This window comes from Leucopleurus acutus (assembly GCF_964270905.1).
Source record: "Leucopleurus acutus genome assembly, chromosome: 7".
NCBI classification, from domain to species: Eukaryota; Metazoa; Chordata; class Mammalia; order Artiodactyla; family Delphinidae; genus Leucopleurus; species Leucopleurus acutus.
Window position 1 is genome coordinate 8,304,789 of NC_139150.1, and position 12,065 is coordinate 8,316,853.

General features: G+C 58.1%; 1 protein-coding gene across 3 annotated transcripts; it reads right to left on the reverse strand.

Annotated features, from left to right (window-relative positions):
- Nucleotides 1-2,260: 2,260 nt before the first annotated feature.
- Nucleotides 2,261-11,325, reverse strand: SLC2A8 (solute carrier family 2 member 8). Of its 3 annotated transcripts, none has more exons than XM_082842183.1 (10): nt 11,240-11,325; nt 10,986-11,148; nt 10,530-10,736; nt 8,980-9,079; nt 7,353-7,552; nt 6,477-6,620; nt 6,269-6,377; nt 5,358-5,531; nt 4,847-4,992; nt 2,261-3,304 (listed from the first exon to the last, which is right to left on the reverse strand). In XM_082842183.1, the coding sequence occupies exons 1-10, from the start codon at nt 11,293-11,295 to the stop codon at nt 3,167-3,169; spliced, it is 1,437 nt and encodes a 478-aa protein (XP_082698309.1). In that variant the 5' UTR covers nt 11,296-11,325; the 3' UTR covers nt 2,261-3,166. The 3 variants fall into 3 exon arrangements, with proteins under 3 accessions (XP_082698309.1, XP_082698308.1, XP_082698310.1); XM_082842182.1 differs by having other exon boundaries at nt 10,986-11,151; nt 11,240-11,314; XM_082842184.1 differs by lacking the exon at nt 4,847-4,992 and having other exon boundaries at nt 3,144-3,304.
- Between the last annotated feature and the right edge of the window lie 740 nt (nt 11,326-12,065).

A 12,065-nucleotide genomic window follows, 5' to 3' on the forward strand; every position in this document is an offset into this window, starting at 1 on the left:
CCTTTTCTTGTCTCTCGGTGCCAGGTTGTGACCCGCACACCCTCGTGGACCGTATTTCCTAGCGAGGCTTCCGCCTGTTCTTGCTTCCAGAATCTATTTCCCATCACGCTTTGTTGCACATGCCTTTCAGGTCCACTGAATACAATGACTGGGGCCTCTTGGACAGGAAGAGACTTGGCCGCGAAGGCTCACGGGAGCAGTGCTTTTAGCGCAGGCGCAGATCTGCACTAGGGCTAGGCGCCTGGTTTCTGCTCAGGGATTTGACGTGCCCGGGGCCCGGCTCCACGAGGTCCTCTCCCTCGTCAGTCAGCTCAGGGCCCAACCCCAGCCACCTTCACGGTCCTCTTGCGCCCTTCCGATAGTTTGGGAGGGGTAAAGGAAGTGAGGGCCCCTCAGTGTGAACGGGGCAGCCGCAGGCTGGCCTGGAACGGTCAAAGTATAAAAGCTTATTAGCAGGAAGACGTCTTCAGTAATCTCAGGGGCAGAAGCACACTTTAACAGTGTTCAGTTAGAAGTGTTGGGAGAGGAGATTCCTGAATATTCTGTCCTTGGGGGCTTCCGTGCTGCCCCAGGGGATATTTCAGTGGGCTTCCTCAGAGCGTTGATGGAATTTCCCCACAAGCCTGTTGATCTTCACTAATCAAGCAATTTTCTGATGAGCAATTTACTTTCAGAGGCATTTTGACGTTAAGGAGATGAGAATGTGTTACCTGGGAAGCGGAAATGAGTTTGGGGGTCCTAAGCCTCTTTTCATTTTGTACTGTCTCTCTCCCTTTCAATCATAGCTGGTAGTGTTTTTCCCCAATATGATTCTACATTTGTGGGTCTTCTAAGAATCTCATTGGGATTCACTCCGTTAAGCAAGTCACACCCACAGATCTCTTTGAGATAAGCTCTTCTCTACCTTGGGCTTGTGTAATTTTTAGGCTTACAACTTTGGAGGTCAGAAGTCTGAAGTGGACCTCACTGGGCTAAAGTCAAGGTGTCTTCAGGGCTACTTTCCTTCTGGAGGCTCCAGGGGGAGAATCTCTTTCCTTGCTTTTTCTAGCTTCCAGAGGCTGCCTGCATTCCTTGGCTAGTGGGCTGTTCCAGCTGGTGTGTTCTGCCTGTGCCACAGGCCCAGCAGGTGCTAAATCCATAATAGCCACTAGGAGGTAGGCAAGGGTTTTCTTGCCTTAGTCTTGCGAACCCACCTATGGCCACTGGGGGGTAGCAGAGTGGTTCACGCCACAGTTGATTCCGCCCGTGTCCACTGGGTGGTGTTAGGGAATTTCTTGCCTCGTTCTCAGAAGCCAGGATTCTCCTGGAAGTTGTTCTGGGGGTGGGAGTGGGAAATGGGGTGGATGTCGGCTGGCAACGCACATTTCTATCCTAGGCTGGGTGAAGCGCAGCTTCTGCTGCACCTGTCTTCTGGAGATGTTTCATCCTGCCCCACTTCTTCATGGACCTTTGCCTGATGGTGCTGGACTGGGCTCCTGTGGTAGATACAGGGGTGTCACCTGGGGCTGGCTCTTAGTCCCTGAAGCACCTTGTGCTCTGATGGGAAGGCCTTAAAGGAGTGTACGGGGACCTCTGAAAAGTGTGTGTGTCCACGGTCCTTGGTACCTATAAGTAGGTGCTGGTAGCAATCACAGGTTGCTGAGGCGGTAGGGTAGGAGATAGAGTGTAAAGAGAAACACTTGTAAAGATTTCAAATATCCCCTTATGAAGCACCCCTAGAGCCTCACATGCAGCCTCACAACCAGCCTTGCATGCAGCTCCCCGTCTCCACCACAGCCTCCCACCCTCACCTGCACAGCCTTACCACCACCAGCAGCTAAACTGATTGAGCACTTATTCAGTGCCATCCTCAGATCTAAGTGCTTTACATGATCATCTCCTTTCATCCTCATAACAACCCCACGAGGGAGATAACATCATTATGCCCATTTTACAGATGAATGAACTGAGGCTTAGGGAAGTTAAGCAACTTGTCCTGCTCTGTCCCCCACCGCTCTGCCCTGGACCACTCCACACTTCCATTCCCCTTGTCTCCGGTCTCATTCGGTCTCATTACAAAGCTTAATACAAGATGTCAAGGTGGGCACATGCTGGGCTGCACAGCCTGAGAAGTGAATAAAAACAGGTTACAGAATGGGAAGTAGGGCATCCCACTTCTGTGTAGTGATGCTGGGAAGCATGTATGTTGGGGGAGAGATCTTTTAAAACAGAACGAAATTCTCTGGTAAGGTGCAGGTGTGAATATTTTATTATTTAAATAAAGGAGTTAATATTTGTAAAGTACTTAGGATAGTGCCTAGCAGATGGTTAACTGCCATAAAAAATAATTATATCACATAAATCTGTGTTTTCCAGTTTTCCTGCAATAAACACATATTACTTATACAGTAGACAATAAAAGTAATTTGTAAAAGACTTCTGGCTCCATTAAAGTTAATATGAAGAGAGGCTTCTTTTTTGCAGGAGGAACTCAAGATTTGATGACTAATGATTCAGGGGACTGAACCCAAGGAAAGAGTCAGAAATGACCTCCAAGTGCCAAAGGCAAGCCTAGCTGACCGTGAGAAAGCAGATCCACAGATGTTCTTGGCAAGACAGTCTGTGGGAGCCTAGCTTTATGGAAGGGACAGGAACATGCCCTTCTGGACTGCAGCCCACACAAAGAGGTCATGACCTGATTTTCTGAGTCCAATATTTATTTGGCAAAGTTCCTTCCTGATAATGCAGCCATGTGAGAGGAGTAACCATGGCCATCACCCAGCCTCCAAAAGCATCTTCTCCAGAAAACAAGGAACCAAGAGTCCCCCTTCTCCGCTGTCACTTTTGTGTCGCGATGGAGATGGCACGTGGAGGACTGACCACAGCACAACAAAGCGTCTCTGAGATGTTCCCTCCACACGAGTCACAGGGCAGCAGTGGAAACTGGACCCAGGGGCTGGGAACCTTGTCCCCGTGCTTCACTGAGCTGTAGAGAGCTGGGCAGGAAGGTGGGGCCCCAGAGGACAAAGCTCCAAGGGGCTACAGTCCTGGTTCCTGACTCCCTGGGGGCAGGCGGGGCGTCCAGGCTCCAGCTGAGGCTCAGTTTGGAGTCAAAGGCAGGCACCATCCCCTCCGAGGCCCAAAGCTGGTCCAGCTAGGAGGGGCAGCCACTCACGGGAAGGGGCTGTCATCGCCCCTCAAAATGGGCTGTGATTTGCTCCAAAGTCTTTCCTTTGGTTTCAGGGACACAGGCCAGAGTGAAAAGGACACTGAAGATGCAGAAGGCAGCGGCCAGCCAGAAGGCACCGTAGGGCCTGAGCACCTCCTGCAAAGAGAGTGGAGAGGCCATGCATGGACGCGGCAGGTCAGGAGCCCTCATGCCCCAGCCGACAAGCCTAGGCCCCAGTCGGGGCCCACCCCGCCCAGGCTCAGGGGAGTGGAGGGGGTTCTGCGGTCCACCATCCAGAAGCCTGAGCTGAGCACTGTCCAAGGTGTGGAAGTTGTGTGGCGGGGACACTGAGGCTCACTGTGACGAAGTGACTGCCCCCAGGCCAGAGACCTGCTATCCAGTGACAGCTGGGCTTCCTCCCCCAGTGCCTGACCTCAGGGCCCACAGACCTCCGCTCTACACTCAGCTTTGGCCCTGCCCTCTGTGGTCCCTGCCGCCTTAGGAGTCTCTTCTTGGTGCGGGAGGAAACGGGGGAGCTATCGGCAGGTGGCGATGGGGGCGTGTGCACGCACGGGGACACTCAGGGCCCATGTGTGGAGCGGGGAGGGAGCGGTGACTTTCGGTCAGAGTCAGTCCACTCTCCCAGCCCAGCCCCAGTGACCTCCCAGGTGCCAGAACCAAAGGCCGCTCCCTTTCAGCTCCTCTTCCTCTGGGACATGGTGACCCCAGCCCCCGCTCCTTGAAGCCTTTCTCTTGGCCTCTCAGCACTGTACACCCCCAGGTCCTCTTAGGTCCTTTTGTGCCATCCCCCTCCTTTACTGTCTGTCCCCTCCAAGCTCCCGGCAAGTAATTTCCACCCCCAGGCCTCTGCTCTGGTCTTCCTGACATGCTCCCCAGGGCAGCACAGGCTCTACAGCCCCAAGCATCCACTCCTCTCGTGACCTGCCTCCCCTCGCCCCAGCCCGGCCTCCTGGTGCTTCACCCTCCCACCACTGTCCACTTCATGTCAGTCCTTGTCATAGAGGGGACCCTGTCCATCCCATCCACTGCTGTTCTGGCACCCTGAACAGGCCAGGACATGGTAGGTACCAGTAGACCTGGGGAGGGGACGAATGACTGAACAAATGGCTTGACTGTCTGCACCAGAGTGGTCCCCTCTATTGGATGGGAGGCCCTGAGGCAGGGACCATGTCTGTGTCAGTCCATCCGTGAGAAGGTGGCAAAATGTTGAACTGAACTGACGCTCCCATCAACCCTAAGAGGAAGGTACGCTACCCTTCTCCATTTCTAGTCCGGGAAGCTGGTTCAGAGAAAGGTGAACAGCACACCCAACGCCACCCAGCAGGGAGGCGGCCAAGATGGGGACGGAGCCCAGGCCTGTTGACTCCAGAGCCGGAGTTTCTCTCACAGCCCTGCTTCCCAGCCCGTGTCCCCAGAGTCCAGTGGAGGACGAGGTCAGCTCTGCTGTCCTTCCACCTGGACAGCCTGGAGGTTCCTGAGTGGCCACAGCCTGGGTTTCTCGCCGGCCCGGCCCGTCTGCTCCCCCTCACCCCTGACCAAGATGGTGTCGCAAGATGCTGGGGCCTCAGCCTGCGTGCAGAGCCACGGACCCCAAGTCTCTCGCAACAAGAGTAATTCTGAAAAGCGCTTCTCTGCCGACTACTGCGTGAGGGGGAGGCCACCGGGGCCCGCACTCACCATGAGGCTGCTGAACTCTTTTGTCACGAGAAAGGCCATGAACCAGTTGGTGAGGACGCAGACGCCTGTGGCCACGCCCTTGACGTGCAGAGGGAAGATCTCAGACATGAGGAGCCAGGGGATGGGTCCCCAGCCCATAGCAAAGCCTGCGGGAGCAAGATAGGCGTCAGGGCCCACGGGGCTGGACCCTCAGCTCGCCGCAGACCACCTGGGCTGAAGCCTTGCGGGGCTGCCCAGCTGTGGCCTGAGGGGGCCTGGATCCCACCCTGGAGTCTTAGGCCACTGTCCTCACTTCTTATGCAACAGGCCTTTGCTACGGAACGGGACAAGGAGGGGCCTGCATGGAGGGCTGTCGTGTGAGAGGAGCAGAGACGGGCTCAGCCTGGTGCCTGGTACACGGTCAGAGCTGCAGATGCAGAGGTGAGGGTGGGTAGGCCTGGCCTCGCGGGGAGCCACAGGAACCCGGTGGCGACAGGGCGGCTCCCTCACCCCCCCCAGCCCCCCCACTCACCGGCGATGAAGAGGCACATGCTGCCCACCGCCAGCCAGGCCAGCCCCACACTGCCACTGGCGGGCTCCACGGAGACGGGCGCCAAGAGGTCCACGTGCGAGGAGTTGCTAGGGCCGCCCTGGGTCAGCTTGAAGTAGGCGCCAAAGGCGCTGGTGCTGAACACCATGACCACACCTGCAGGTGGAGCGCGGCAGTGGGTGGGACAGGGCAGGGGGAGGCGGCCCGCGGCCTGGGCGCGTGGCACTGGGGGGCGGGAGTCTCAGTGCACTGTGGGCCACAGCAACGTGGCCCGGATGCCTCTGAGACGGGCAGTGAGCAGAGCCCTGCCTGGCTGCACTCACCCCAGCCCGGCCCTGCCAGCCCCGGCTTGGACCTTGCACCTCAGCAAACTCCAAGAAGCTCCTGGAAGCAGACCCTCCCTGGCCTGAGGAAGCAGGAGCAGCCACAGAGGCCAGACCTGCTTTCCCAGCAGCACCAAGTGCTCGGTAGGGCTCAGAACACGAGGAGCCTCACTCGGATCATCTCCTGAGCCTCACAATGGCCCACAGCTACCCCGTTCCACAGAGGGAAAACAGGCTCAGGTAAAGTCACTTGCCCAGAAAGACCACAAGCTTCTGAGCCGCTTCAGCCCAGCCCTCAGTTTCCTCATCGTACACTGGGCCCTGATGGCGCCTTCTTGTAGGTTCACTGTGAAGGTTAAGGTGTGATGCAGCGATGCGGCTAGCACGGGCCCGGTCTCAAACACGTGCTCAGTGAGAGCTCTCCTGAAGTCTGGCCTTTTCTCAGGGACACGCAGCCATTGTCCTCCTCCCTCAACGTGGTGACCTCAGAAAAGACCCTCCAGCCTGTGGTGGGAGGCTGGCCTGGGCCACCCACCTGCAGAGGGCTGAGCCGTCACCCTTGGGCCTCACCTGACAAGGCCAGGAGCAGCCTGCGCCCGGCTCTGTCCATGACGAGGGCCGCTACGGCCGTGAACAGCACCTGGATGATCCCCACGATGACCGAGGCCAGGCTGCTGTCCTGAGGAGATGGGCCGAGGCGGGTCAGGCAAAGACCCCGGAACTAGGTCCCACCCATATGGCATCCAGGTGAGGCAGGCCGGGGCAGAGGCCTCTTTACCTTGAACTTGGCCTCCTCAAAGATGGTCTCTGCGTAGAACATGACAGCGTTGATGCCCGACAGCTGCTGGAAGGCCATCAGTGAAATGCCGATGATGAAGGGCTTGTAGACGCCAGGACGCCGCAGCTGGGCCAAGTGGAAGCCCTGCTCAGACGGAGACCGGGCATCAGTGCTTCTCTCTACCCTGTCCCGAGGGCACCCCAGCTTTGAGCCCACCGTCCTGAGGCCTGGTGGAGTAAGGGAGCCTCTGCTCCTTGTCCCGGCCCCACCTGAAGCCTCTACTTCAGGTCCCTGCATCACTTTAGCCTCCGATTTGTAAGGTGACAAGATCCTCACCTCCCCACGTCCCTTCCTGATTTGTTGGGGGATCCACAAAGATGTTCTGTGAGCAAAGAGCCCAGGGTTCCCGAATCCCACCAGCCTTGGGTCTGGGCCTGGGCCAAGCGCCTCCCCACGCCCCACTGATTCTCACCACCACTGCCAGACACGTGCTATGACTCCCACTTTACAGATGAAGAAACTAGGGCTAAAGATGGGAAGGTCACACAGCAGGTAAGGGGCAGAGACTCAGTCTTCTCCCCTGCCTGACAACTCCCTGTTTAAAAAATCTAAGTCCTCAAATCTGCACCTGCATTTTCCTCTGATGTGGCCCGGCCTTTCTCTTCCTGGGACAGGAAGGTCAAGGCTCAGGCTTTCCCAGGGATGTCCAAGGTTGGGGCCCAGCCAAGCAGCGGGGCTCGAGCAGGACAACACCCCTCATCCCACCCGCCACTGTGTGTGTACAGCCTTTGCAACAGACTGTGCTGACCTCCCCTGGCTGCAAAGGGGTGATACCTCATGGCCCCCTCCCCCCAGCTCTGGCTCCCAGCCCCTCACCTCGTGCTCAGCCCCGACAGGGGGCTCTTCCCAGCCCTGCTCGGAGCCCCACAGGAACTGCATGGCAGCCACGGCTTCCTGGCGCTTGTGCTGAGTCAGCAAGTAGCGAGGGGTCTCAGGCATGCAGCACATGAGCAGCAGCATGAAGGAGGGGGGCACACAGCCCAGCACAGCCAGCCAGCGCCACTTGAGGACCCAGCCTGGGTGGGGCGGGGTGGGTCAGACATCAGAGCTGGGGTGAGCCAGCCTGGACCTTCTCTGGGAGTGCCTGCCCCCTCGCCAACCCCAGGGACTCAGCTTAAGGGGTGGGGACCTCACTGCCTTTGCATGGCTACCCTCAGGTTTGTTGTTGATATTGTCATTATTATTGCTAAATGTTGTGGAAACGATGGGGGGTATATCAGTGAATATTTACGTAGCCATTAAACAAAGGCGCTCGCTATGTATTGACGTGGTATACAGCACCATTTGTCTAAAAGGCAGGAGCAGGAGAATAAATACGCATAGTCCTCCTACATGCAGACTCTCAGGAAGGCTGCCGAGAAGCAGGCAAGGCTGGTGCCTCCGCAGAGGAAGAGGGACAGAGTTGGGGGAGACTTTTCACTGAAAACCAATCAATCAAAACTCACAGAAATTGATCAATGAAAGTGCAGATTATGATGACCTGGAGGAAATTCTACGGGTGCGACCCACATGTCTGTCCCGAACGTCAGTGTCTGTGCAGGGGCTTTGGCATATTGCTGGCCCCGCAAGGCAGCTAGGCTGCTGGCAGGACTCTGAATGAGACTCAGGATGGTTAAGTGGGTAAAAATGAAAGACCACGGACCCGCATGTCAGCTACTCTGAAGAACCAGAGGGCACGTGCCCCAGGCCCTGCCACGGCCCGTCAGGCCCAAAACCCCCACCCCCCCCCAGCGGTTCTCAGGCCATTCCTTGACAATTCTCATTTGGGGCCTGCTGCCAGGCACTTTTCACAGTGTCACTTAATCCCTCAACAGCCTCGGACTAGGTAGGATTATCTCCACTTAAAGACAGGGAAATTGAGGCTCCCAGGGGCGGTGTGACTAGGCCAAGGTCACACAGCTAGTAACTGGCAGATTCCCCTAACCTGGGACTATCAGATATGAAGCCTGCCCTCCTTCTATCCCAGCTCAGTTCCAGTCTGCCTCTGGAAGCTTCCTCATGCTGGCCCCAGCTCTGACCCTCGGGTCCCCTGGAACCTGCCTCCTTCAGGCTGCAAATCCAGTACTGATTCCGAAGGAGACAGGCTTGGGTCCTCCGAGCTCTTAGGCTAAAGACTCTGGAGTGCCCCCTCCACCCCCAGGACCCTAGTTTGTCACCACACAGCGGAGTACTGACCTAACCAGTCAGCCCTCCCCCGACTCCTGGAATGGGCTTCTGCTCTGGGAAGATGAGGACATCACCTTCTCCAGCTCTCCCCAGAACTTTGTCCCAAGACCCACGTGACCCAGGGTCTCAGGGAGGTGGTCTGGGAACCTGGCATCTTGGGCAGTGGCTGTGTGACCTCAGGCAAATCCCTTGATCTTTCTGAACTTCAGTTTCTATATCTGTAAAATAGCCACGGAGCCATTAACAGTTACCAAGAGAGATAACACGAGAACTCTACCTGCCAGATAGGCTAGGAGGATGCCTATGACGACCATGAGCTGCACACAGGAGCCGAGCAGCCCCCGTACTTCGGGGTAGGCAATTTCGGAGATATATACCTGTTGGTAATTAAGATGGGATTTTACTTGGGGTCGAAGAGTTCTTAAAACTGAAAAGTCTCAACCATTCAGAGCTGAGGAGAGCCTTGGCTGGGGCAACTGCAGGCCCAGTGGGCTCCTAACTGCAGGTCCTGGTCAGCAGAGCCCTCCGCATACCTCCCTGCCCCCACCAAGTGATCTGCAGCAGGTGTTTAAAGGGTATAGAAGTGGCTGCTATGTGTGTGGGGCGGGGGCGAGAAGGGCTTTTCAACCTTTCATTTATTGTATGTATACCCTTGAAAAAATGCAAATTCTGATGCAATAGGTGTGCGGTGGTCCAAGATTCTGCCTTTCTAACCAACTCCAGGTGACACCCAGGCTGCTGGTCCAAGGACCATACTTTGAGTGGTGCCCCTGGAGTGAAAGCAGGAACTCTTCACCTCAGTTGCTACCAGTGACTGCCATGGCATCCTCTGGGCTCAGGAGCCAGAAAGCCCTTGCCTATGCTTCTAGGTTATTCCATACCTTATGCCCATGTCTAAGACAAAAGTGTGCTTTTGCCCAGTAAAAAAACCCTCCAAAATATAAAATCCAACCTAGCTGCTGCCTGTTACCCAGCAAATGCAATTGAAATGAGTGGTAGGTGCAAAGGGATGGATTCTGAGCTACCTCTCTCAGTCTTGACCAGGTTAGGGTGTGGGTGGTTGATCATCCAAACTCATGACCAGCGGCAGTTCACGGGTCACCCCACAACCCCAGCTGCCAGGGTCCAAAGTCCTTCCACAGGCCATGCGAGGGCCAGGGCTGTATGTGCAGGGTCTCACTGAAGCCTCGCGACCACAGCACAAGGTAATGCCATTATTCCCATTTTATAGGCGCAGAGAGGTGCTCTGCCCTGGTAAGTGGCAGAGCCGGGATTTCACCCAGATGTCCAGCTCCAAAGGCAGCCTGGAAAGTGCTGGGTCAGGAGGTGGTGAGAGAGAAGCAGGGGAAGTGGCTGGAGGACCCGTTCCTGAGCAATGAAGGGGAGCGGCAGGTCCCAGCAGCCTTTGCCCCTGGGGACAAACCAGAACAGGATTTTCCTGCTTAACTGTAGTCAGTGGTCTGAATGACAAGGGTGGGGGGGATCTGAGCCATACTGTGAGGCTTCTGTTGACCATCTACAGATGCCATCTTATTTGTAGAGCAAAAGAGAGAGCCTGTTAAGTGGCACCATTCTGGGCTCCAGAAATAGCTTCACCACTGACTAGCTGTGCCTAAACAAAGGACTTCAGGTTTCTTAGGCTCACTTCATCTGTAACCAAGGACAATAACAGCGGCTATTTCCAAGGCCCGTTGGAGTGTAAGGAAGACGAAGCAGGGAAGGGGCATGGTGCCAGGCAGGCAGGAGGCCGCAGCCAGGGAGAAACAAGGCCCCCAGGTCTGCTCCTTCTTCCCGGTCCCAGGGCGCCAGGCTGGGGGACACACTCACCGGGGCCACTAGCGAGGCAATGCCGCAGGCCAGGCCGGTGAGGAGGCGGCCTCCGAGCAGCATCCACACGTTCTGAGCCGCTGTGATGACGGTGAAGCCGGCCACGAAGGGCACGGCGCAGAGCAGGAGGCTCAGCTTGCGCCCAGCGCGGTCCACGAGCCAGCCGCCCAGCACGCCCCCCGCCGCGGCGCCCAGGGTCACGATGGCCTGGGGGCGGGGCGACCGTCGGCTGAGGAGGGGGCGCCGGTGGTGCCATGGCCCAACCTCGCCCTCTACCCCACCCTCAGCGGCCTTGGGGAAAGGGGATGGGCGACCCCTGGCAGGGGAGCCGGGACGTACTCGGCGGAGGGTCTCAGTGCCCGCCCGAAGCCAGGCAGGGGGAGGGTCCTGGCGCCCATCTTAAGGGTGGGCGAAGGAGGGTCCCAGGAGGGCTGGAGGGTGAGCCCAAGGCCTCACCCCGAACCAGGAGGCGGCGGCATCGTCGAGGCGCAGGGCCGGGGGCGCGGCGCGCCGCAGGCTCGGGATGGCCGGGGAGCTGTAGCCGAGCGCGAAGCCGAAGCTGAGTGGGCCCAGAGCAGCGGCGAAGGCGGCGAGGAAGACGCGGCGGCCGCGGGGAGCGCTGCTGGGACGGGGAGGTCGGTGAGCGGGGCCTGGCGCAGCGGGAGGGGCGAGGCAGCGCCCCCGGGGCTCGGGTTCCCCTGTCCGCTCACCTGCCGCCCGGCGGCCGCAGGAGCGGCTGGGTCTCCTCCTGGTCCCCAGGCGTCATGTCCGCCGCCAACGCTTGCCCGGTCCTCTCCGACGCCTGAACTGCTGCGGGTCCAGCGAGTGTGGCCTGCACCGGCCTGTCAGGCCAGAGCCAGCCAATGAACGGTGAGTGGTGGCTCTGGGGCGGGGTCGGAACGGCAGCTGGTATGGGAGCAACCAATGGGAACGCAAGGCGGTGTTCGCCTCTGCGCTAGGAGCCGCCCTTGAAGTCAAAACGGACCAATGGAAGCAAAGAGCCGGTAGGCGACGAGCGCTGGAACCACCCCTAGGACAGAGCTATCCAGTGTATAGGTGGGGCGGAGTTTGTAGCTGGGCCGGAGCACACAGCCACCCAATAGGAGTGTGATGCGAGCTCGGAGGCGGGGTCATATAGATGCCTCGCACCGAACCGGCCAATGAGGGTAGAGGGCGGGGATTGCACGTGTGCCTGGATCCGCCTCTCAACCTAGCTTCAACCAATGGGGCTAGGAGCTGGACGAAGGCGGAGCACGTGGGCCGCGCCCAGAACTTCCCGCCCCAACTCTGGGCAGCAGCAACTCCCCTCTGTGGTCGGGTCTGCGGTTCCTGTTCGGCGTTAACCGCTGCCCTGGTGCCTGGGCACTTCTGCCCACGTAGAGCCGCAGGGCGGAAAGTCTCCAAACAACGGTTCTGGCCCAGTCTCTCGGATGCCGAGCCTGGCGCTCCAGCTTCGTTGCCGGGGCAGAGGCGTGGCCCTTGGCGCCACAGCCCACCTCCGTGCTCGTCACGACTCGGGGTTGAGGTGGGGCGGGG

Coding starts and splice junctions, on each gene's coding strand:
- SLC2A8 (XM_082842182.1), bottom strand. CDS start 11,295: ATGACGCCTGGGGACCAGGAGGAGACCCAGCCGCTCCTGCGGCCGCCG. Junction 11,152..11,239: donor CTGCGGCCGCCGGGCGGCAG/GTGAGCGGACAG, acceptor TCCCCGTCCCAG/CAGCGCTCCCCGCGGCCGCC. Junction 6,621..7,352: donor CTGTCGGGGCTGAGCACGAG/GTGAGGGGCTGG, acceptor CCGTCTGAGCAG/GGCTTCCACTTGGCCCAGCT.